The sequence below is a fragment of the Macrosteles quadrilineatus genome, unplaced genomic scaffold (genome assembly GCF_028750875.1).
Source record: "Macrosteles quadrilineatus isolate MER2022 unplaced genomic scaffold, UCM_ALF_1.0 Scaffold_9__3_contigs__length_116548681, whole genome shotgun sequence".
Lineage (NCBI taxonomy): Eukaryota > Metazoa > Arthropoda > Insecta > Hemiptera > Cicadellidae > Macrosteles > Macrosteles quadrilineatus.
The window spans coordinates 6,102,627-6,128,278 of NW_026542602.1; the positions used below are offsets into that span (position 1 = coordinate 6,102,627).

Consider the following 25,652-nt stretch of genomic DNA (forward strand, 5'->3'; position numbering starts at 1 on the left):
TTTTGTTTATCAGCAAGGCTTGACTACAATATGTCATGTAGCTTAGAAGAATCTCAGTCTCCCAGATCCGTTTCTCGCTCTAGTTAACTCTGAAACAAGATATTTTGTTCAGACTATTTCGTTTCGGTGTTGGTTGGCGTTGGCATACCTGGCAAGCTGGCATGCGCATAGCATAGCCACCCGGCGGGATTTACAGATTACAATTTACAACTACAACCTAACCTAATTTTATCTGTTTACTTAACAATGAGTTATTAAATTTTACTGTCAGTTAATGCTAAATTTTAGTTTTATGAACAATAACCACAAAAAAATTAGCTGTCGATAAACTGAACATGAATACATCGAAAAATATAAAAGCAATTGACAAGGAAGCTGTACACCGCATTTGCTCAGGGCAGGTAGGTTTTGTGTAGGCCTAGTGTTAGTTGTTGGTTAGTAATTATAATTAATTTAAATATAAATAATTTACGACAATAATATAGTTTACCAGATCTCAAATAGAGCTTGATGTCATTTGTGTTTGCGTAAACTTCTCACCCTCATTAAGTAAACACATTTTCTGAAAGAGTTGGTAGGAATTCCGAAAAGGGGTGCAATTGCATAGACTTAATGTGAGAAAATATGTTTATAATAGGCCTAATCCAAGATTTTACAACTTTTTTTCAGGTGGTATTAAATTTAGCTGTGGCAGTTAAGGAACTAGTTGAAAATAGTTTGGATGCAGGCGCCACTGTCATTGATGTGAGACTCAAGGAGTATGGCAGTGAGTTGATCGAAGTTACAGACAATGGCAGTGGTGTGGAGCCAGACAATTTTCAAGGATTAAGTAAGTATCTTCAAATGTAATTTAACATAGATACTGTGACCTTTCCTTATAATTTTGTGCCACCTAATTTGTATCAATTCACTAACTTTTATTGCCTTTAAAACATGTTACATGCATGGCATCGTCCGGGAAGAATACAGTTATATAAAAATAACTAACATTAGGCCTAGTATGCCTAAGGAAATTTGCTCGTATTCAAACCATAAACTGCTTTTAAACAGTTTAATCCTCCACCTTTCTTAAAGCCTTAAAGTCATGTACTTGCAGGACTATGATAAGTTCTCTAGAGAAAATGTTGTTACGTAAGTAGGTCCTATATAGTCTAGGTTTTGGTAGGTCAATTAGGTATCACAGTTTGCTTATTACTTTTCCTCGTTGAAAGTATTCTACCAAACCAAAACTCAGAAAAACCTAGCCTATTTAAAACCCGAAATCATGACATGAAATCTCTTCTATTAAAACCTATTTTTCTAGTAACTATGAAGACTCTAAAAGAGGATGGCCGAACTGAACAGATTCAACTCAATAGTGTTTAACTCGTGCAGTGAACCAGACAGTTAAGATTGTGTTTACATTCAACAGCTCTCAAACATCACACATCAAAACTGCAAGACTTTTCGGACCTTGTGTCAGTGGAAACTTTCGGTTTCCGAGGAGAAGCTCTGAGCTCCCTCTGCTCTCTGAGTGACCTCACAGTGACTACAAGGCACACCTCTAGTGACTGCGGCTCCAGATTGCAGTACGACCACAATGGTCTGATCACCTTGTGTACCTCTGTCGCTCGGCAGGTTAGTTAAGACGTAACCCTGTAATTATTAGGCCTATTGAAATTTACTAAAGCTGTACACAGAATATTTTGTAAGCAGATATGGTCCAGCTGGCTTATCTGAGAAAGTAAGTTGAACTCCTTTATGAAAAATATTTTCCTTTATGAAAAATCCCTAATCGGTCACTTGGCTTCCTTTCAGCTCGCACATGATTTGTGTAGGCCTACTCATTTCTTTCGGTACCGCATTAACTTCTGATAGTAAAAGCCGGGTTTACGCGATGCCAGTTGGCGAGACAATTGTCAGGAGACAACTGACTGGCTTGGAATTACTGGCTTCGTGTAAACACTTCAGGCCAATTGTCCCGAAATTCAGTTGTCTCTGGGAGTAGACTGAGGACAATGAGCTGGGCCCAGTGAGGCCGCCACCCCTCAAAAACCCAGTTGTCGTGACAATTGGCGCCGTGTAAACAGTGTAGAGGCCAATAGCGTTGTCTTGTCTTTTGGCAGTAGTACCCTGGTTCACTGTAAAATGCGTTGGCAAGTGTTGGCCACGTGTAAACAGGTTCTCGTTCAACTTGCCTGGCCTACGACAATTCCAAAACCACGTGATGCCAATTGGCAAAGACAATTGTCTCGTCAACTGGCATCGTGTAAACCCGGCTTAAGGACTTTTTAGTTTTTTAGCTTTTTCAGTAGACTGTTTCAACACTCTATTCTTTTACATTTGTTACTTAATTTCAAGATTATTTTCATTTTTGTCAGGTGGGAACAACTGTAACCTTAGAGAACATCTTCAGCACACTGCCAGTGCGTCACAAGGAGTTTCTGAGGCATCTGAAGAGAGAGTTTGTCAAAATGACACAACTGCTCTACGCATATTGTCTTGTATCTACTGGGGTCAAGTATGTCTGCAATATTCATTGATAGTAAATTAATAATTTATAGGCTAAATAAACTTCAATAATTTGGGTAGCTAGTCGACGGGACAAAAGTGATAAGTTTCCATAGATAAACCAATAAACGTGATCTTTTTTTAGGGAAAGTGCAGTTTAATCTTTATTGTTTCTGGCTAGAAAAGTCAAAAATAGAAGGTAAAACATCCTTTGTTTTAAAAACTTTATACTTTGTATAAAGTATAAACTTTATACTTTGTATAGGCCTACTTAAAAACTTTAAACTTTGTACTTTATACAGGAGTAGTGGATAGCTTTATGCTTTGCTGTTGTAAGTTTTAATCTTACTGTGAGAAGTGGCTGATCTAGTGTTTAAAAACCAAGTCTTCTGTCCTTCAGGTTTGGGTTTAATTTCCGTCAACCTCCAACCTCCTTAGCCTGGTAGTTTGGAGGTCTCTAGAGTTTAAGGTTTTCTTTAAAAAAGATCATGAGGAAAACTTTCTCTCTGAGAATTCTGTCTTTTAAAAGTAATAAATCAAAAAACTTTTGTGAACAGTAACATTTTGTTGGCTCTTAAATCGAAAATGTAGTGAAATAGACATTAACAACTTTTCAGTGAATATATGATCTTAATTCAATTTCTTTTTGATACAATATAATGAGCTTAAAGCCAATCCGTATGTAACGGATGTTACATTTTCACTAATTAAATGTTAATATTGACTTTAAATATTATTAATTATCCATTTTAAGACTTTTGGTTGGTAAATAAGGTTGGTCTTAAGGGTGCGCTCTACCCGTCTGGCGCGCGCAAATGTAAGGGTTTTAGTTCTTCCTGATTGTAGCCCCAATTGTGAACCGATTTAAAAGATCTTGGTGTCATATTTTCCGTCAAATGTTATTGTAGGTTTCCCGTTTTTTTTAAATTTTGATAATTTAAAAAATTTTGGGCTCAAAGGTTGGTGAAAAATGTAAAAAGAGGCGTTCTTTATCATGAGTTTTGATACATAAAAATAATTTTTAGAGAAAAAATAAAAAACGGGAGACGTGCAATAGATTCTTAAAAACAAGAATCTGGAATTAGTTTACTAAAAAGTTGAATGCTAACTATGTAATCACGCAGACTCGAAAGGCTTGCAAGCGCTCTTCAAGGCGCCGTGCAGTGGCGCGGCCATGCGGCCAACGGCTCAACCTGTCGTCGGCTCTCCCACCACAGCCATCGATCGATATTTCCCCTCCTCTCGGTTGATTCTATTCTATCTTTGCGTCGTCGCCGTTTTTACGCATACTAGTGTCCCTGCTGCTCGGATTAATTGTCACAAAAAACCTGCTTGCGTATTAAATAAGTAAATAGATGAGTATACTGTCCTCTTTGTAAACAGTTATACTCAGCCAACGCAACTTGCTTGCACAGATTCAGCTTTAATACTTTACCAAAATATAAGTTTGTTTATTAACGTCGGGTATGAGATTGCTCTAATAACAACCATAATAAAGAGTTTTTTTTAGAAAACCAGTACTCAATAGTACTGTTTTATTAAAACAGCATTTTTAAATTTTTGTAATTAACCCCTCCAAGTTGGGGACTTGAATCTGATACCTCAAATGTTCTAGCTAGACTATTGACCACTCAGCCATTCAACTTCAAGTTAAAAACCACTACAAGTCATAACTCGGGTCTACAAATAAAATACCCTGTCGCAGCAAAACTATTCACAAAGCAAATTTCAACTTGTATGATTAAAGTATTTTTACTAAAATACTTCCAGAAATAAGACAAACTTATTCCTATTTAAATAACATTAGATTTAACGAGTGCTTAGGTGTGCTGCTACGGGGAAGGTAAAAAGTGTTTCTTGACCATACGTCAGTATACTGAAATTAATGAATTTGCCAAATTTTATCAACATACAGTGTATCCATAAACAAGTAAATTAAAACGGTTATAATTTTCTCCATAAGAATAACATGGTAATTTTTAACAACACTTTTTTCAATTTTCTTCCTGACCGTAGGCATACAACAGCGCTTCAATATACTAAATTACTCTGCACCGAGGGGTTTTAAGTGGCTAAGGCCTTATACTGCTCTACTAGGCTACAACCTCAAAATCCCATCCCCATCCCCAAAACCATGGCGCAGAGCCGTCTGCGCATGCGCGCGCACGGGAAGATGACAACTGAGGCGACTACCACGACCACGTGTTTCTCACTCGCTTGCACACTTGCACTGATTTTCACCGTGTTTTGAGTGTTTTGGTCTTTATTGTCATTTCTCGTGTGCTTCAAGATGCCCAATCCTAGGACAAGAAAAAAGAAAAAACTTAATTTAAGTGCCAGAAGGTTGAAGAACAAGGGGAGTGAAAGTTTACATCGTTGGCGGGAATTACAGAAAAATAAGGACGAGAATAGGTAACTTATTATGAGAGTTATTTAAGTTAGAAGTACATAATATTATTGTAGAATTAAATACCCAAATATTACTTATTACTTATTTGTTGGTACTGGGGTAGGCTACTACAATCAAGTAAGGATAGGTCTACAGGTTTTTTTTATTCCTACTACTGCTGTATGAGGAAAGTGTGAGTAAAGATCACAGTAAGCATAAATTCATTGATATTATAGCCACTTTACAGCTAACTGGCTGAGTAGCCTAAAACATTGCTAAAATATAGAGATCTACATAAACTGCTAGGTAAGTACAGACAGGTAATTATTAGTTGTCTATTAGTAAACTATTTTGTATAGACTCCGCCTCATTTTCACCTGAGGTTCTTTAGTGCTTTTTTCTAAGTAGCAATGTAGGTTTTCCTACAGTTTGTCGTTAGGAAAAATAGTTATTCTTGTATAAAAAAATAGTTATAAAAATAGTTATAAATAAAAATATAAATGCCTCAAATTCAATTTCATTGTTTTTGTATTATAAAAACTAACATAACCTAACCGAAACAAACTTGCTGATAATTAAATAATATAACAAAAGTTTAGTAACAGAAAAAATAATTCTGTTTATTAAATAAAAATAAAAATAAAAAAATAAATAATTAGGTTGGCTTACTACTAATTTTGTGTAAATGGTAGGTATTTTTCAAAGTTATCTTAATTTCAAGTTTTATTTTTTTTTAATAGATTTTCACACAAACTAAAAAATCTTATTTCATATTTCAGCATGATCACTCCTAGTAATAATTCACCCGAAACTGAACAAAATGAGATCCATTGCAGTACTCCGAAGAATAAAGAAGCAAATGAAGCATTGGATGACAATGTCACTCCTATGGACATTGCAAGTGACAGTGATGATGATTGGCTGGCTGGAATTGAACTAATCCCTGCTGGAATAGAAGAGTCCAGGTACATTGTTCTAAAATGATGTTTTCCTCTAAAATAATTTTTTGCCCTTCATCAATTAGTTTAAGAAATATATATATATCAATAAAATACGACTCTCTTCCACAAACAGAGGTATTCCTTCTTTGTGGAAGATATTTTGCTAATTTAAATCATGTTCATATTTTTATGCTTATATTAAGTTAATATACCTATTACTACAAAACTAAACAATATTGTCAAGATTTTTGTATGGGACTAATATGATGTAAGTTAATTTGTAAATATTTTGGCGGAATAAACGCTATTTTGATTTGATTAGACATTCAGACATAAACAGTGATTTATAATATAATTGACATTTAATTTAATCTAAATTCATTAAACTGTGATTATTAACGTTTCTTACAATAATTAATGGGTTGTAATCATTGACAATAGATTAACGTTTGGTTGCAGAAATGAAGATAACGACGATGTAAGTTCCAAAGAAATACCTTTATGTGGAAGAAGAATAGTTAACGTTCCCCACTTCATAAAATCATTGCAATCACTTGAAAATCATGAACCATTCAATTGCAAGTTTTCGGACATGTGTTTGATTAATGATAGACAAATTGGCCTAATTGATGAGTTGACATTTGAATGCAAGCTTTGTCGAAAAATTGAAAAAATTTCGACAGACTTGTTACCTAATGCACAAAACGTTGTGAATCTCAATACTTTGATGGTAAGTACTGGTTATCAACACTTTTGTAGTAATGCAAATATAGCTTACATTAGCGCCGTGTTCGGTACGTCGTCGTGCATACCACGGCCTCCGCCGTTGACTACAGTTCTCGCAGCTAGTCTGGGCGCGCGGCCGCGCTAGGGCAGGGGGTGTAGAGGGGAGTGTTTATTGCACATTTCCAAAAACATTCGGCCCACACGGCACACTGGGGTTGTTCAGCGCCTCACTGCTGTCTTCATGGCTTTGGCGTGGGGGACGGTTAGTACACAAGGGTCCGCGCGCCCAGACTAGCTGCAACAACTGTACATGATCTCCGCCGAGCTCAAGACAGAAATTATTGATTTAAAAAAAGTGGTTTTTTTTGGTTAAATTGAAATATGTAGCATCGGATATTCATATTTGTTCGCAATAATCCCCAGCTTTGCAATAGGTTGACAAGTACATTGTCTGGACTATTGTAGCGCTCTTGAGTTTTATTTTCCAACACAGGTTTTTTTCTATCAGAAAAATACAAATTTTATATCCAAATGCCTTTTTATGTGCATGGCCAACTTTTTTAAGTCACCAAACACAAAGATGACTCATTAGGCCTTTTTTTAAAAAATTTTTCAGGTTGAAGGAATGACAAATATTGGTCAAGGGTACAATCAGCTGGAGGAGCTATGTTGCAATCTGGACATGCCATGTATGTCCATCCAGACTTACCACAAACACCAGCAGTTACTCTATCAAACAGTGCATGAATGCTCTTGGGAGAGTATGTCAGAAGCAGCTAAAGAGGAAGCTGAACTAGCAATAAAAGAAGGAAGAGTAGACGAGACCGGAATCCCAGAAATCACAGTAGTTGTTGACGGGGCATGGAGTAAGCGATCGTACAAAACCAACTACAATGCTCTCTCTGGACTAGTAAGGCTGATTTTACTTTTTTAAAATAATCAATGAGCAACATGGATGTTTAAAAGTGTTGAAATATCTTTGCTATTTCATTATAATGTGACCCCATATATGCATTTGCTTTGGGGAGTCAAAATTATTTACCATAACTTATGTCATACATTTCTGTTTTAACTTGTTAAGAAAACAGTTAAATTTAAATAATTAAAGTTATGTTACAACTATGGCTTTTACATAACTCTATTGATTTTATTGTTATATAAAATATATAATTTTACTAATTACGGAACTAATTTTAATTCGTTTAACCCGTCGATCTTCAATATATTTGCTATTACTTTAGAACTTGACTGATACTGTAATTTGAGATACATATATCATTTTTTTGGTAACATTTGAATAAATTTTCATCCTTGTCTTTTTTATTTTTTAGGCTTGCATAATGGGGCTTAAAACAAAGAAAGTACTCTTTGTTGGCGTACGAAACTCGTACTGCTGCATTTGTTCTCGGGCCGAGTCCAAAAAAATTCAACCGGCAGATCATGTTTGCTACAAGAACTGGACAAAGTCGTCGACATCAATGGAGGCTGATATTATTGTAGAGGGCTTTAGAAAAAGTGTTGAGATGTATAATTTGAAATACGTCAATGTAATAGGTAAGTAGATATGTAATAGCATAGACAAAAGAATTAAATAGACCGTCAGCTGTGCTGCGGTAGAGTTTGAGTTTTCTAACGGGCAATTTGTTTATAGTGGAGGTTTCATTCTTCTACATATTATTATTATCCTCCATAACATAAAACAACACTAACTCACTAACATTATTATCAATAATCATAAACCCAAACGTAATTTCACACCATTATGGTTTTGCTTATTCTATCAGTAATGGTTTCCTAAATTAAATATTGATATTGTTGACATGTTCGTGTAAATCAGTGTTGTGTTGTTTTAGGTGATGGTGACAGTAGTGTAATGTCCAAGCTGACTCAGTGTCAACCATATGGCCCAAGTACAACAATACGGAAAGTGGAGTGCACTAATCATCTCCTCCGAAATTATATTAGGAAAATACGGGAAGCCGGGGAACAGAAAAGAAACCAGTTCGGTCCGATCCCAGGAGAGCTGAGGGATAAAGTACTGGGAAGCTTGATGCGATTGCGCCATGCTGTAACTGGTGCTGTTAAACACCATAAAGGCAATGTATCACAGCTAGGGATCCACGAGAGTGTCAAAACGTTAAAATTTGATCTTCAAAATGGACCAAACCATGTCTTCGGCGACCACTCTAAATGCCAACCCTACTTCTGTAAACGCGCGAGTGTAGGTGAACCAAATTTGGTGGAACGTCTAAAATTCCATGGTGTCTGGCCTAACATCATGGCTGCTAACGCTTTTCTGTGTAATTTTGCATACAGCCTGCTCCAGTGTGTTACCTCCAACATTGTAGAAAGCTACAATGCCAAAGTTTGTAAGATGGTGGGAGGGAAGAGGGTCAACTTTGTGCAGAGGAACAGCTATTCTGCGAGGAGTGAGCTATCGGCGTTGTCGATGAATGAGGCCGAAGAGGTTCATCGCCGCATTCACAAAAGGTTGGCTCTTGGACATAGCCCTGGTGTTCACGCAAAGTTGCTCGCCTCAAGAAGGTGCAGGAAGAGGACAAGACCAAGAAAATCACTTTTTAAGGAAAAGAAAAATAAGAGGAATCTTGATTATCGTGCCGATAGAGATTACTGCGATGTTCCCGACTTGGACCTTGATGAACAGGAGCTGTGTCAAAGGAAAACTAGTTTCATGAAATCACTGGCTCTTGACTCAGAAAGCAGGGCCAAATTAGAATACGAGTCTCGTGGCCAGAGTTCAAGTGAGTTGTGGAAGCAGGAGAGGAAGAAAAGGCTTACGGCTTCAAACTTTGGAAGAATCTGTAAGATGAAACAAACGACTTCTTGCCAAAAGACTGTAGAGCAGCTCCTCTACAAAGAGTTCTCGGGAACAAATGCAACAAGGTATGGGTTGGAGAACGAGAGGACAGCCATTTCCGAGTTGGAGGATCTCCTGTGCATCAAGGTACAAGAGTGTGGGCTTTACGTGGATGAAAAGCTCCCATTTTTAGCAGCATCTCCTGATGGACTTGTTGATGATGAATACATAGTGGAGGTAGATTCATTTTAATTTATTTATTGGAAATTTATTTTGGATAATTTATATTGCATTTTTGTGGTGTGAGTTTGAAGGAAACTAAACTAAACCACAATATTCCAGCATACTTCTAACAAATGAGTAAAACAATCTAATATCAAGGGTCAATTGATCTTAAATTCATGGCATTTCTAATTATTAAACCTAACATTCTGTACGGTTTTATCTCCTAGTATCAGTCCCACCAATATATCCAAAAAGAATAAATAATCGACCTTTTCAAAAATAGCACGTTTTATGTGACTGGAATTTTATGTAACTTTGTAAATTAATGAATTTAAAATATGTTTTAACCTTACATATTATATATTATGAATAACATTTTAGTAATTTTTCATTTTACACATGCTTTTAACCTTTTAAATTATATTACAGGTAAAATGTCCACCATCAGCCAAAGAGTTTTCACCAGTGGAGGCAGTAGAACGGAAAATTATAAAGTTCTGCACTAAAAATGAAGAAGGTGATTTGATCCTGAAAAGGCGGCACAGTTATTATTATCAAATCCAGGGACAACTACATATAACTGATAAAAAGTTCTGCTTCTTTGTAGTATGGACTCCCCATGGTTTGTCTGTGGAAAAGGTTGTGAAGGATGACGAGTTTTGGATGAAACATATGGAGTCTCAGCTGAGGACATTTTACAACAAATGTATTTTACCGGAACTGGTAGATCCAAGGTATCCTAGGGGACTTCCTATTAGGGACAGATTTTAAGCCGTCACCAGCCGTTAGGCCTACTGTGTTGGATTTTATTTTGTAATATTTATATAACGTGAATGTACTCAGTATACTAGCTCTTTTTGTAATATTTATTTTTCATTATTAGCTTTGCAATATGCAATATTGTGTACAAATATATTTCTCGTCATTCTACTCTCGTTTTATAGTACCTTTGACTACGAATACAAGTATCCAATAGTCAATTATATTACCGAATTGTTGCCAAAGTCCTCTGGTAATACCAGATGTTTATTTCCAGATTTACTTTGTATACAAACAAGAGTAAAATTCAACATTTACTGTTCAATATTTATTAGTTACTATAATTACTTATGAATATTTAATTCATAACTAACTATTATACAGTATATATCCATATATAAAGTTTCTGGCATTTAATTATCACAATACACATTAAATAGTCATTACATTACGAAGGATGGGTAACTAAATTTACAAGCGTATGTTGTAGCGTATGTATGTAACAGGTTGCTATGACGTTTTTTGCGAGATAACATTAAAAAGGTAAACAAGACTCGCCACGTATGTTAGTCAACGAATCGTCTAAAAAGTACAGGACACAGAAAAAGGGAAGAACAATCATATTTATATTATTGAGCATGGATTTTTTCTTTATGTGATAAAAGATGCTATAAAAATGAAGTTTTCATATCACCATTGCCTTTTTTGTAAACATTAATTACATAATTATAATCCCCAAGAATGTGTGAGATACCGACTGATTCTGTGCCCATTACGGTGTAGCTACAGTTGGAATAGAGGTTAAATAATAATGAAAATCTTAAACATCAACAAAAGAAAATAAATAATTATAACAGTTGATTAAACAAAAAATTTAAGATTACTATAATTTTATGTAGTGATACTTTACAAAGTATAACTAAAGTATTTTATTTTTAATCAATAATGACAAACAAGACTCAATATTTAGGAATGTTTTACTTTTTACTGTATAAGCTTATGGGAGCGATAGCGAACGTCACGTTGCTGCCAGTGAGTGTCGGTGGCAGGGCATGATGGAGGTTTGAGCAGAAGCAAAAGATATGCGGACGCGCAAATAACAACCTGGTTGCGCTTGCGCGTGTGTGCGTCGGGAGCTCCGCAGGGCACTGCACTGCCTAGCGGGGAGCGGCAGTCAACTCGCGAACCTCCTAGCTCCTCCCACCCCTTCCCCTCCAACTGGGTTGAACCGACACGGCGCAGTCTGGCGGACACTTCGAACATCGTTCTGAGATTTCCGAGCTGAGGTAGAGCCCACCCTTAATATGGAGTGTAAGTTTGGGTATGTTTCATTGATGAATAAACGAATAAAAAATTATTTTGTCGCGTAACGGATGTTACACAATTGTGAACCTGCCTAAATAATCATGTCAATTCCATTGAAAATTCAGTTCATCTACAAATTTTAAATGAAAAATGCTATTATGTAGGCTTACTGAAGTAAGTATAGTATTTATTTGCACTTTTTTGTTTTAATAAACATTATCAGGCAATTTTAAAATAATTATTTACTAGTGTAACGGATGTTACTCTTATTTTGTAACGGATGTTACACTTTATTCACATTTGGCTAGTTCTTTCAAAACTAAACTTTTTACATGAAATTCATAATTCTTTTGTCAGATATGCAAATTATTACTTATTTATTGTTAACATTTATCACATATTACAACCTTAAACCATTAATTGTTCTTATATAAATAGAATACGTTCAAATGCAGCAGCTGGTAATAAGTTAACACAAAGTAGGTTACTAAATTGTTTATTTAAAAATATTGTTTTACCATTGGATTTGTTTTACATAGAACTGACACTCACAATTACTTAAAACTATTTACCAGTTATGAATATAATTATTTGAATAAATTGAACTTAACTGTTCGCAGTGGTCTAGTTTACTAGCTGTATTTAATTACGTCACTGGAAGAGGTCGAGTAAACTCATAGTAAAGCCTATCTCCTGCTGCTATTATTTTGGAAGTTAGCAAAATTTTTACTACTTTCTCCACACCAATGTATTTCTCTCCTTCTTCACCAACTTTAAAGACTCGTCCGTTTTTCCATGGCTGGTCAGAAATAAAACACTAACTTCCCCATCATCGGTAACAGCTGATTGGCAAACGGCTGCATAAAACAAATTTTTCCTGTGAGTGTGGTATTTTACCCGAACATATTTTTCAGGGATAATTTGACTTTCTTCTACCAACTCATCTTGGTCAATCAAAGTTTCTACAACTTCACTCTCATCTTCTTGTCGCTCTTCCAATCCCCCAATACTACTGCAATCGTCCTCTGAATCAGTTGAATATACATCACAATATCTCACACGAGTCTTCTTCTGTTTTGATTTTTCAGCCTTGATGACTTGATGTTTTTGCATGGGTGATCTGCATGTTACTGCAGCTAGTACATGATCATCATCTAGCTTCTGGAAATGATGGTATTTTCGTATTCCAATTATCTCAACAGATTGTTCCCATCTTTTTTTGAGTAACTTGTCACCGGTTGCATCAACATCTTCTTTTGAGACAAACAGGGTTGTAACCAAGTTGCAATATGTCTGACATGCATTGAAAAAGTCTTGTGGTGTATTTAAGATCACTGATTTTGACTTAACTCGTATCCAAATGTTTCGCTTCAGCTGGTCACCAATAGCATCTACTGCACCCTTGCCATGTCCAGCTGCAAAAGAGCTCCACTGAACATCTGTTAAGTTCAAATCAGAAGCCAGGTAACAGATATTGGACACTGTATACTTGCTCTTGAATTGGGCTGAGCAATTGTCAGAGAAAACTGAGAGGGTTTTAAGTTCTTCGTACTCAAACTGCTTAAAATCATCAACAACCGCCTTTAAGAAAACCCAGCTACATTCCTTTGAATGTGACATGTCATCACTAACAACAACGTACGATTTTACTCCATGTTCATACCAAATACATGCGGTAAACAATGTTACCTGACCATGGCACCAATGGGCACTTTGTATCTCATCTTGAGATGTTAGGGCAAAGTTTTCTGCGTAATCAATCTGTATTACTGCTGACCCTTTATCAATGTTTTTTTTCATATGATCAAAATGTTCAGATTGGACATTTTTTACAAACCAGTGAAACTTAAAAGCAGGTAATGTCTCATTTATTTTGTCGAGTACATCTTGAAGAGGCGTTGAATTTTCCATGACTTGATATTTTCCATCCTCTTTCCGCCATGATTTCCACTTATCAGTTACGGAGTAGTCAGTATTTTCATTTAGAATAGTCTTCACATCAGTCTTACAATTCTCGCAAACATTTGTCATGCAACCTTCACTGTCTGTGTTGCAGCATAGACAATTTGACAATATGTTAAACAACAGCCAAAGAATTTAAAACAAAATCTTTGTAAGTGCAGTCAGAAACACCTATTTAAGGCTTGTAACATCCGTTACGTAACGGATGTTACAAGATTTAAACCTCTTATAAAATTGTATTTTTTACATAAATATGTAAATATTAGGGTATAGACCAACATGTGCTGACCTTAACCTTACTTTTAGAAACTTTCATTGTTTTTCTTTAGACCATTCATATAAAAAAATAACTTTTTCATGTTTTTGTGTAACGGATGTTACATGCGACCGTCTTTTCTAGGACTTTTTAAAAAACTCATAAAGAATCTTGCCTGATCATTCATTTTGGTGTTGTCACTTGAGCATAACCTCAACTGCAAACTGGTCACAGTCTAATGTGGTAGTGAACTATGGTGCCTCCAGCAGAGAACTCAAAACTTCAGCATTTTTACAAAGAGTAATCTGGGTCTTCAGTATAGCAACTTCAAATCATCAAAAAAAGCAGTAAAAATAAAAATATTCAAATTTACTCTTTTTTTTCGTTAAATTTAACTTGTACCTCATAGTAATGCATAATTAGTTTGATTCTAATATTAAAAATTACTTTTTCCTCAAATTCCTCTCTTACGCGGATTGGCTGAAAAAACAAACGAGACCTGGTGCTTATCCCTTAGTATTGGTTTCGACTCATTTGGCATACTACAAATTGTATCGCAGTAAGTAAAATGTTTCATTTATTTTGTAATATTGTGAAATGTAACACTTCTTCAAACTTATCATTTTATTCCTAATGTTTTAGAATCACTTGCACAAATCACACCAAGAAAGGTGGAAAAATGACGGTGGTCGCTACTCAAGGGTGCAAGACAGTTCGTGAAAACATTGCTTGCGTATTTGGAACAAAACAGGTACAAACAATGATAATTATATTCTTCGTATTGCGTTTTTTTCATCAACCTCTCTAGGCCTATGAAGTTTCCTTGATAAAATTAATTTGCTTATTTTACAAAGAATAAGTTAAATTGACGCACACGTACAATAATAAAGTTAAAGTAAGCTGTCACTTTGGTGATCAATCCACAACTGACCCAATGTAAGAGTATTTTTTAGTTAAAGCAATATTATCAATGTTAGTTTAGTGTTTTTTTAAATAGGTATATTTTTATTTTTGCTATCCCAGTTTTAAGAACTTGAATTATTAGATTTACCTTTGTTGTTGTTGTCTGTGTTCTGGAGTAGGTAAAGATGTTTGTGCAATGTCTTATGTCTTATGAACTCAGTCAACAAATCAAATCAAATCAAAATCAAAATCTGCTTTATTTCCAAAAAATTTTTTTTACAATATATACATATACAAAATACGAACAATAGTCCCGCATAGGCCGTAAAAGACCTGTGCGCGGGACGAGCTCTATTACAAATTAGAAATATTCTTAAAAATTAAAACTAAATTAATCAAAATACTATTTACAACTAAGCTATGAGACAGCTACAGGAACAGTTAATGCTAAATAAAAGGTAGTCGATTGAATGGGGTTGCAGTTACTGATATCTGTACGCTAAATATTGTTTGGTGTATAATTATTTTAGGTCATGTATACTGAACCGATAAGTGTCTCAGACTGATCGAGCCCAATATCCGACAGCCAACTGCTTACCGAACGTTTATAAACTGGAAGAGATACCTGTAGATTTCTAATCTCTGATGGTATATTCCTATACAAAAAATTCGCAATATAAAAAGCATTAGTAAGGTTTGCAGACTTGAAAACTCGGGGTACCTGCATACCTACATTTACAGCTCCTCTGGTGGAATAGTTATGTGTGATTGGCGTCACTATCAAATCTTGATTAGAGTAGGTATATACAAGTAAAGTTTTGATAAAAAGTTGACGCACCGAAAGTAATTGAGTGTTTTTGAATAATACATTTGTAGGGAAACGCCTGTTGAATTGAAAAGCTATTTTAATAATTAGTTTTTGTATGACAAACAGAGGCTTTAAAATGTTGCTACTAGCTCCTCCCCATACTATAATTCCATATTGAAGTACTGATTGGACAAATATAACTTTGGACAAGTATAACTTTTTTATTTCATTAATGTTAAGAATTTCGCGAACGTTTCTAAAAACATAAATTAATTTCCTAAGTTTTGTCTTTAAATATTCAATATGGGGTTCCCATCTTAACCTACTATCCAATATCACTCCCAAGATCTACTCTCTCTAAATGTAAACAACCACAGGTAGAGACACCTGGATCTCCACAAACATGCATCACAAGTCTGAGGTTGGTGGGAGGCTCACTACTTTGTCTGAGGAAAATTGGCATAAATTTTGTTTTTAAAACATTCATTGATAATACATTTTGGGAGAACCATTTTTGAATAAGGAACATATCTGTTTGTGCTACATTGAATGTTTGGTCCCAAGTATTAACTGGCTGGGTAGCTGAGTGGTTATAGTGCTCGCCTATTAATCAAAAGGTCGCCGGTTCGATCCTGAGAAAAGTCAGTAGCTTTTTGATGGTTCGAAACTGGACCCAGCTGTTCCTGATCATTGGGCTTTAAATAAATGATCCTGACTAATGAAACCGCTGATCTTAGTCAGTAACAAAGCTACACAGGTCATCACACACCATTCTACACTCATCCTTCACTCATATTTGGGTTAAACCTAGGTGGCGTCCCCATCTCAACGATTGATTATTGATTATTATTATTATTACCGAACGTTTATAAACTGGAAGAGATACCTGTAGATTTCTAATCTCTGATGGTATATTCCTATACAAAAATTCGCAATATAAAAAGCATTAGTAAGGTTTGCAGACTTGAAAACTCGGGGTACCTGCATACCTACATTTACAGCTCCTCTGGTGGAATAGTTATGTGTGATTGGCGTCACTATCAAATCTTGATTAGAGTAGGTATATACAAGTAAAGTTTTGATAAAAAGTTGACGCACCGAAAGTAATTGAGTGTTTTTGAATAATACATTTGTAGGGAAACGCCTGTTGAATTGAAAAGCTATTTTAATAATTAGTTTTTGTATGACAAACAGAGGCTTTAAAATGTTGCTACTAGCTCCTCCCCATACTATAATTCCATATTGAAGTACTGATTGGACAAATATAACTTTGGACAAGTATAACTTTTTTATTTCATTAATGTTAAGAATTTCGCGAACGTTTCTAAAAACATAAATTAATTTCCTAAGTTTTGTCTTTAAATATTCAATATGGGGTTCCCATCTTAACCTACTATCCAATATCACTCCCAAGATCTACTCTCTCTAAATGTAAACAACCACAGGTAGAGACACCTGGATCTCCACAAACATGCATCACAAGTCTGAGGTTGGTGGGAGGCTCACTACTTTGTCTGAGGAAAATTGGCATAAATTTTGTTTTTAAAACATTCATTGATAATACATTTTGGGAGAACCATTTTTGAATAAGGAACATATCTGTTTGTGCTACATTGAATGTTTGGTCCCAAGTATTAACTGGCTGGGTAGCTGAGTGGTTATAGTGCTCGCCTATTAATCAAAAGGTCGCCGGTTCGATCCTGAGAAAAGTCAGTAGCTTTTTGATGGTTCGAAACTGGACCCAGCTGTTCCTGATCATTGGGCTTTAAATAAATGATCCTGACTAATGAAACCGCTGATCTTAGTCAGTAACAAAGCTACACAGGTCATCACACACCATTCTACACTCATCCTTCACTCATATTTGGGTTAAACCTAGGTGGCGTCCCCATCTCAACGATTGATTATTGATTATTATTATTATTACCTTTGAATATAACTGCAGTGTCGTCGGCAAATAAAAAGAGCTTTCCTGTGATCGGAAGTTTGTCTAAATTATTTATGTAAATCAAAAAAAGGGATGGTCCCAGCGTACTGCCCTGGACAACTCCATAGTCTATTTCACGTATATCGCTAAAATTGTTGTTAATAGAAACTAACTGGCTTCGTTTATTCAAATAACTACTAAACCATTTTAGGGCCAAACCACGAATTCCGATGCATTCCATTTTATTTAAAAGAATATTTCTATCAATGGAATCAAATGCCTTTGCAAGGTCAATGAACACAGTCAATGCTTTTTCATTTCCGTTAATACACTCCGAAATATATTTATTCATAGCGAAGAGAGCATCACTAGTATTTTTACTCTTCCTAAAACCATACTGGCATTCTGATAACAAATTATTATCTTCCAAATAACAGTGCAATTGTATTTTGACACATTTTTCTAAAATCTTAGACATAACATTCAACAGCATCAAAGGTAAATATAATATAATGTTTTCTATTCCTAGGCCAAATAATATGGTGTGATTTCAGTTGTCCAGCCTGTTAGAGCTGAAAACAGTCACTCCAACTGAAGAGATATTGGAGCAACATAATTTGAAGTACCTGGATATGAAGGTAGAAGATGTGTTTCAACTAGAAGGTTTAGTCTCCAGTTGTGCCCACGGTCTCGGCCGGTCTACAAATGATAGACAGTTCTACTACGTCAACTCCCGGCCTTGTGAGCCCACAAAGGTAAAAGAAAACTTTGATATGTCACGTAAACATCTAATTACAACTCATTTGATTATTACAAACAGTAAAAAATTAATATTAAAAAGTAAATTGTATTTGTAAACATTTGTTCCACAATTCAACAATGCACGAGAAAAAAGATTATTTGAAAACTTGGAAGCTACCTACAAAAAAGCACCAATGTTTTAGAAAACTATATCTAAGGCTTTCAATTTTCGGTCTGACGAATAGCGAATAACGTGCGGGGATGTCTGCTTTACGAGGAGAGTCGACGTAGTTTGCTAAAACACCCACAGGTAGCAGCACTGCTTGGAACTTAGCCGGTCCCATTGTGATTGTATTGCCAATTGGAGGGAGAAAGACGAGACAACAAGTTGATTTTTAAGCTGGCCAGACGGGGATTTTACAGGAAAATTTACTACAAACCTACACCACAACAAAAAGTCACATACTACACGCTTACGTGATATAGGCCTGCCTTGAAACAAAGATATACAAAAGGCATTGCCGAGCGTTCCCGATCGGGTACAGACGCACCTTACGGGTGCCAAGCACCGTACCCGGCCGTTAAAATCATATATGGGCCTACAATACATAATCACCATATATTTCCTTGGTATATTACTTTCCAAAACTAGTTAAGTTACTCTTTTGTGCCACATAGGTAGTTAAAGCAGTGAATGAAGTTTTCCACCAATACAACCTTCATCAGCAGCCGTTTGTGTTTCTGAACGTGAGCAGTGCCCGAGACTCTGTGGACGTCAACGTGACGCCGGACAAACGACAAGTGTTTCTAGAACACGAGAAACTTCTCCTAGCGACTGTCAAGGTACTTACACACACGTTCACATTTCCTGTAGCAGGGTGTACAGTGATCATTCAAAATCACTGTTTCAATAGTAAATTACAGTAGTAACTGGCAAGTCACTATATTGTTATCTAAATCTGATATTGTTTGAATCTTTAATCTATCAACTTGATTAAATTGAATATATAAATCTATTACCTGATGTTGTTCATTTTACCTTGATTGTACATTGATTTTATAAGGGAGTCATAGAAGTCACTGAATAGTACATGGTTTCAAGAGAGTTAGGGAGTCATTGACATGTCATTGGCTTTACAGAGGTGCCAGAAGAATGATTGAAAAGTCACTGATATTAGAAAGTTACTCAAGTCATTGAAAAGGAACGATTCTGAAAGGGAATCAATAAAAACTGAAAAAGTCACTTATTTTGCAAGGGAGTCACAAAAAAGTTTCTTCACTTGGTTGTCTTTGGAAAGTTACTGTTTTTGGAATAAAACTAGTATTCATTTGGAATAAAACTAGTATTCATTGAAATGAAGGTAATCAAAGAACTTATAACCTTCTGTCCATCTGAACTTGTAATCCTAATCTGTCATATGTGATTGTTTTAGGCATCTCTTCAAGTGTTATATGAGAACATTCCTTCAACCTATACAGTAAACAACATTCAGACCTCAGTAAGGAAACAAGTCTCCCCGCAGAAAATAAGTTCACCCGTTAACAGTCCAGCTTCTGTGCTGAGCCAGTTTAGGCATGCTTCGGCTGGGAAACGGCAAAGTATAGACCCACCTAACCCAAAACAAGCAAAACGTAAGTGCTTATTAGCTTAGATTTTAATGTTAAGCGGTAAGAAAAAATTGAGTCCCACAGGATATTGTTTTTTATAAAAAATCATAAAATCTGTTCTGGTAGTAAAAAATAAAATAAAAAATAAGTGCGTATACTTAGTTCCGTACAGTCCCGTATACAGAGTTCCCTTTAACCCTGAACAAAATGGCACAGCAACCAACATTTTTCCCAATTTTTGCAATTAATGTCAAGCAAATGGGAGAGAGTATTTATCAGTTTGCTGATACGGTTTATTTATTTATGTTTCAGAAGTTAAATTGGACTCAATTTTTGCCAAGCAAACTCCAACCATTGAGAGTTTTGCAAAGACGAGTCTTGACATCGTGGATCAGAGCATTGAATCAAGTCAAAACTCAGCCAGTTGCATGGGAAAAAGCAGTGTTATCAATGTGGAAGACAACACGATTTGTGAAATAAGTGAACGCACTTCAACACTGATCAGGGAAAACACTCTAGTTGATTCATGCGAAGAAGTATCAAATTGTGAAACATCGTGTAAAATTGAAGTTTTATCGAAAAGTTTTGAAAGTAGAACTAACTCTCAAAGTTCAAATTTGAGTCAGATCTCAGATCCTGGCAGTAATGTTGAGGAAACTTGCATGGATAAGTCAAATGTGCCGGACATTGAGTCTGGTGTGTCGAGCCAATCGTCAAGTGAGTTGACAACTTCATCAGTAACAGTAGAATCTATAAGTAAATCACCTGATGCTGGAATTGACAACGATGTAATATTTAGTTCTTTGGAAAATGTTTGTGATGAAAGAACTGACAGTAAAAGTGTGATTGTGGAATTTGACTCTCAAATCGGAAGTGGTGATCACAGAAGAAGTGTTGAGGTTGACGTGTCGATTGGAAAAATATCGGAATACTTCCGACAGGCTTGTGCGACGGAGAATGCGGCCGAAGAAAAACAGGTTAGGTTCAGAGCTGTAATTGATCCTTCAAAGAACAAACAGGCTGAACAAGAGCTGAGTCGAGAGATTTCCAAGGGTATGTTTGCAAAGGTAACGTAACAATTTTTTAATCATTTCCGATTATGCTTAGAAATTATACTATCTTGATTGGCAAAGAATAAACAAAATGTGATGTTTTTATGTAGGTGTCATCACAAATTGGATTTTGATAAATAAAATGTATTTTCATTATGAATTGTGAGAATTTACAGATAAAGTTTAATTTACTGGTACCCATGTATTGTTAGAGCATTATATCCGTTATAGTTTAATTTTACTATAACGGCTGTTGCATTGTAAAGTTTTCTTGGGTTGAATAAATTAAAATTAATATCCTGTTGTCTTGCGTGCAAATTGGTTTTGTTTCGCTAAAAATCAAATAGTCACATATTAAATTTAACCCAGACTACAGAAAAATGGCCCAGGGTTGGTGAATAAGTTTTGTAGACTATTAAAATGATTTGATTTTATGATTTGATCTGTGCTGAGCCCCAAACTACACCTTTCATTCGATTTTGATAAAATCTGGTGCAGTGTAGTACCCATCCATTGTATCTCCAGATGATTAAAAAAAACGGCTTGAACGATTTTGATTGGATTTAAGGATGTTATAGTTCTTAAAACCTGAAACAAAATGGCACAGGGCCCAACACAGTAGAAATTACAGTTCGAAAGTGGTTGCAATCATTTTGCTTTTTCCCCTAAATACCCACGGTTTAGTTTCTTTGCTCTTAAAAATAGTAGGCTGATCAATTTTAATAACAAGGGGAATTATGTGGCAGTTTGCTTACTGTATATTTCTATTAAAGATTGGCTTCTTGCAGATGGATGTAATCGGACAGTTCAACTTGGGTTTTATCATCGCGAGACTCGGCTCTGACCTGTTTATTGTAGATCAACACGCTACAGACGAGAAGTACAACTTTGAAACATTGCAGCGGACGGAAATCATCTTAAACCAGAAACTGGTTGTGTAAGGGTAAAACTACATAATGTTTTTAATTTTTATTTTTTTTAAGGACGTCGACGTAATAATATGGGTCTTTTTTATCTAGTTCCGAAGCTAGTAGAATTTTGTCAGCGAGAATTTTTGTCAAATAGGCTCTCGCCTGTGCTTACTTCTGGTTAGGCGAAGAGGTTGCAACATTTTCACTTGGATAAAATCCATTGTTGACTGGCAAAATTTGAACCCTGGACCTCAGGACCAAAGTCTCTACCACTTGACAATCTTGCTCCCCTACATTCATTCGGTTCATATTCATTTTCATTCTATTGGAGTAAAAAAAATACTTTACTGTTCTTTTAAAAAGTAACTTTCTCATTGTCCTAATAGCTTCTAAACATTCTTATGTGTGAATAAAGTATAACAGATTACATTGAGTGTATTCTGAGAGATGTGATAACTTTGTTTATAAAGTGATTGTACATTGGCCCGTTTTTTTGTAACTAACATTATATTACTTCCTTGCTGCATTAAGTTTTAAAATATTTTTATGTTTTTAAATTTGAAAAATGTGTTTCAGGCCTCAAAAGTTGGAATTGACAGCTGTGAATGAAGCAGTGCTAATCGATAACATTGACGTTTTTAAGAGAAACGGATTTGAATTTATAATTGATGAGAACGGTGAGTATTTTTTTACTTTCCGCATGAAATATACCTTGGCAGATTAAAACTTGCCCTTATATAATATTTTAGATAATATACAGTACATGAATGAGGATTAAAATTACTTTTAGAAGATAAACATGTTTTTGAAACCTTATTAGTAATACTTTTTTACAGTAGGCCTACTAGGCTTCTGGAGATTTTGTAACCAGTCAGTGAATGTGTGGGTTTTTGTTTTTATAAATTTAACTAAGCATTCTCGTTAATTACTAGTGACATTTTAGCCAATTTAATACAGTAATTACCACAAACTTGATGAAATTTGGACCAGGCAAAGTGCTTTGTTGTAGAAATTCTGGGTTATTGGGAAAAAGGATAAAACTAAGTCATGATATAGTAGGGGCCTATGTTTTTCTTTTATTTCTCAAGCATATATAAGTATTATAAGAAAAGGACTTTTAAAAATCCTGAATCTACAGTAATCAGCTATTCAAACACTCTGTTCACACACTTAGTCGAGCAGCTGTTGTGTACTGAGTTGAGCAGAAGCTTGAGCATCAATTTCAAAGAACTAAATTTACTACATCATCAAGATAAAATGTATAAATTTAACTATTTAAAAAATAATGGTTATTCTTCATCTTTTTACAGCACAAACTACATCAAAAGTGAAACTTGCTTCTGTACCAATGAGCCGCAACTGGACATTCGGTAAAGAAGATGTTGACGAACTATTGTTCATGCTTCAGGTGGGGTTGGAATGATTTATGTCAGTTCATTAGGTACATTTAATCACTGATAATCTGATCAGGTTTAACATTACAGCACCATAAAGCTTAACAACATATTTTTATGTATTTTTATTTGTGTATTTACGTTGTTAGCATTTTTAAACATTTTTTTTAGGGAACGGTCCAAATCGGAAACCCTGGTATTGTTACTATCTAACGTTGACCTTTTTATTAGATAGGATGATTAATTGTCAGAACATTAGTGACAATAGGCATTTGGGTCCAGTAACAATGGAATTAAACCAGGGACCTTTAATTTAAAGGTGAGTGCTAATCCACTTCACTATATGACTACCCACAAGATTTATGATTGTAAAGCTACAGCCTAGCCGATTCAGCAGTTTTTTGCTTTCACTTGGACCAAACATGTACCCCAAAACCACCTTTTAATACTACAAATATAGACATAGATGTAGGCCTATTTTTAATTTTTAAAGTTTTAATATGCCTTCAACACTGTCATTGCTGTCGTAGGACGCGCCAGGTACACTGTGTCGACCGTCGCGTGTGAGAGCCATGTTTGCGTCACGCGCGTGTCGCAAGTCCGTCATGATCGGCTCGGCACTCAGCCACGCGGAGATGAAGCGGCTGTTGGTTCATATGGGGGAGATTGAACAACCTTGGGTAAGTAGCTAGTTTATTTTTTGACAATCTAAAAAATCAAGGACCTTATTGTGTCTGTAGGAATGAAATAATTGTTTCAGTTGTGACTTAACTAGTATGTAATGTATGTACCAAAAGGTTTTTAGAGACTAACTAGTCACTATTTTACTGATTACTCACTGAATGGTTTAAATTTACACTCACTGGTTTTTGTCACAACAAAAAACTGTTAGCTCATTTAATACATCCACAAAAATTAGCAGCACCTGGTGGAAAGCAAAGTAGTCATGTTTGTATCAATAAAACAATGAACCAAATACAATTTAGAAGACTGATACGTAGATCAAGGTTTAGAACATCTAATCCTTCTAAAGAAATCTTAAACTTGATTGAAATATCACTTTTGTGTGATATGGAACTTTTCTGCTTCCTATGAGCTCCTGAACTTGAAATTTCATAAGCTATCTAAAATCCTGCCCTTGAAAAAAACTCCTTCAGCCTCATGGGTTTCCTTCAAATTCAAAATGTTTAATAGATATGTTGGCAACTTGTGTATGGCTGGCAATTGTGGGAAAACTTTGCAGATCCTTCTATTTTATCCTCTTAGAAAGCCCTGAAAGCAGATCTCTAGATAGATCTTATTTACATGGGAATCTTTAATTTTACTGATCTATTTATTTGTTTTTCAGAACTGTCCTCATGGCAGACCGACCATGCGCCACCTAATTAATTTGGACTTTGTATAGTTTATTGTTAATGTTGGAGTGACTAGAAGATATAAAAACTGTTCTAGGGTTTTGTCAAGAACATCATTCATGTTCTTATATCATGAGCAACCTAGCTTAGAAGTGTTTGCAGACTTTAAAGTGGTAATTTTGACACTGAGTAAACATAGGAAGACTTTCTCTAATATAGGCAGTTTATGATTCCTGGAGAGTTATAAACTTTGTAAAAGTTTCCAATGATGACTGTCCAATATCAAGCTTTACTCACATTTAGCCCTGCCAAACACATTTTAATATAAGGCCAATATTTGACAATAATTGATAGTGTTTAATGCCACCAAGCTCATTTATTGTATAAAAAAACTAGTAAATTTATCATCCTGCTGAAGACTGTAAGGCTTAGTCAACAAGTTTCAGTTGTTAATTGTCTAGTTTATAACTCTGTATTTTTATACCTGTTATTTTGTATACTACTCATAATTTACGTAATTTTTATACATTAACTGTGTAATTTTATAAATAAACTAGCTGACCCGGCGAACTTCGTATCGCCTAAGTTATAGGTTTCCCCTAAGACAGACCGATGGAAAACCCGGCAGACGTTGTCTGTTGTCTTGCCTTTGACTATTTTTAATTTAAGTACCGTTACGTTTAATTTTCAAGATGATCTCGTTCGCATCGCTCAACCACGTCCTGGTTGAAGTTCGTTCGCTACGCTCACTCACCTTTGGGTTGGAGCTCGTTCGCTACGCTCACTCACCTTTAGGTTGGAGCTCGTTCGCTGCGCTCACTTGCCTTCAGGTTAGATGTTCGCATCGCTCAATCACGTCCTGGTTGAAGTTCGTTCGCTACGCTCACTCACCTTTGGGTTGGAGCTCGTTCGCTACGCTCACTCACCTTTAGGTTGGAGCTCGTTCGCTGCGCTCACTTGCCTTCAGGTTAGCTCGTTCGCTACGCTAACTCGCTTCCAGGTTGAAGTTCGTTCGCTACGCTCACTCACCTTTTGGTTGCAAATTAGCTGTTGTCATAAATGTAAAAGAAATAATAGTGCTG

The 25,652-nt window shown here is 35.6% G+C and overlaps 2 protein-coding genes across 2 annotated transcripts; both read left to right on the forward strand.

The window, feature by feature from the left end:
* The first annotated feature begins 335 nt into the window (after window positions 1-335).
* On the forward strand, window positions 336-25,478 carry LOC129002298 (mismatch repair endonuclease PMS2-like). Its single transcript, XM_054429989.1, has 14 exons — window positions 336-401; window positions 670-829; window positions 1,412-1,617; window positions 2,361-2,500; window positions 14,514-14,622; window positions 18,064-18,264; window positions 18,929-19,093; window positions 19,684-19,882; window positions 20,171-20,925; window positions 21,699-21,847; window positions 22,398-22,498; window positions 23,132-23,229; window positions 23,746-23,895; window positions 24,564-25,478. The coding sequence occupies exons 1-14, from the start codon at window positions 336-338 to the stop codon at window positions 24,618-24,620; spliced, it is 2,556 nt and encodes an 851-aa protein (XP_054285964.1). The 3' UTR covers window positions 24,621-25,478.
* LOC129003034 (uncharacterized) lies at window positions 8,288-10,553 on the forward strand. Its single transcript, XM_054431237.1, has 2 exons — window positions 8,288-9,601; window positions 10,019-10,553. The coding sequence occupies exons 1-2, from the start codon at window positions 8,420-8,422 to the stop codon at window positions 10,358-10,360; spliced, it is 1,524 nt and encodes a 507-aa protein (XP_054287212.1). The 5' UTR covers window positions 8,288-8,419; the 3' UTR covers window positions 10,361-10,553.
* Window positions 25,479-25,652: the final 174 nt, after the last annotated feature.

What these genes read in the sequence shown, in the direction of transcription:
- LOC129002298 (XM_054429989.1), top strand. Translation starts at nt 336, where the DNA reads ATGAATACATCGAAAAATATAAAAGCAATTGACAAGGAAGCTGTACAC. An exon ending in TTCTCCTAGCGACTGTCAAG is followed by an intron (nt 19,094 to 19,683) that starts GTACTTACACAC and finishes TGATTGTTTTAG; the next exon opens with GCATCTCTTCAAGTGTTATA. An exon ending in ATTTATAATTGATGAGAACG is followed by an intron (nt 22,499 to 23,131) that starts GTGAGTATTTTT and finishes ATCTTTTTACAG; the next exon opens with CACAAACTACATCAAAAGTG.
- LOC129003034 (XM_054431237.1), top strand. Translation starts at nt 8,420, where the DNA reads ATGTCCAAGCTGACTCAGTGTCAACCATATGGCCCAAGTACAACAATA. An exon ending in ATGATGAATACATAGTGGAG is followed by an intron (nt 9,602 to 10,018) that starts GTAGATTCATTT and finishes ATTATATTACAG; the next exon opens with GTAAAATGTCCACCATCAGC.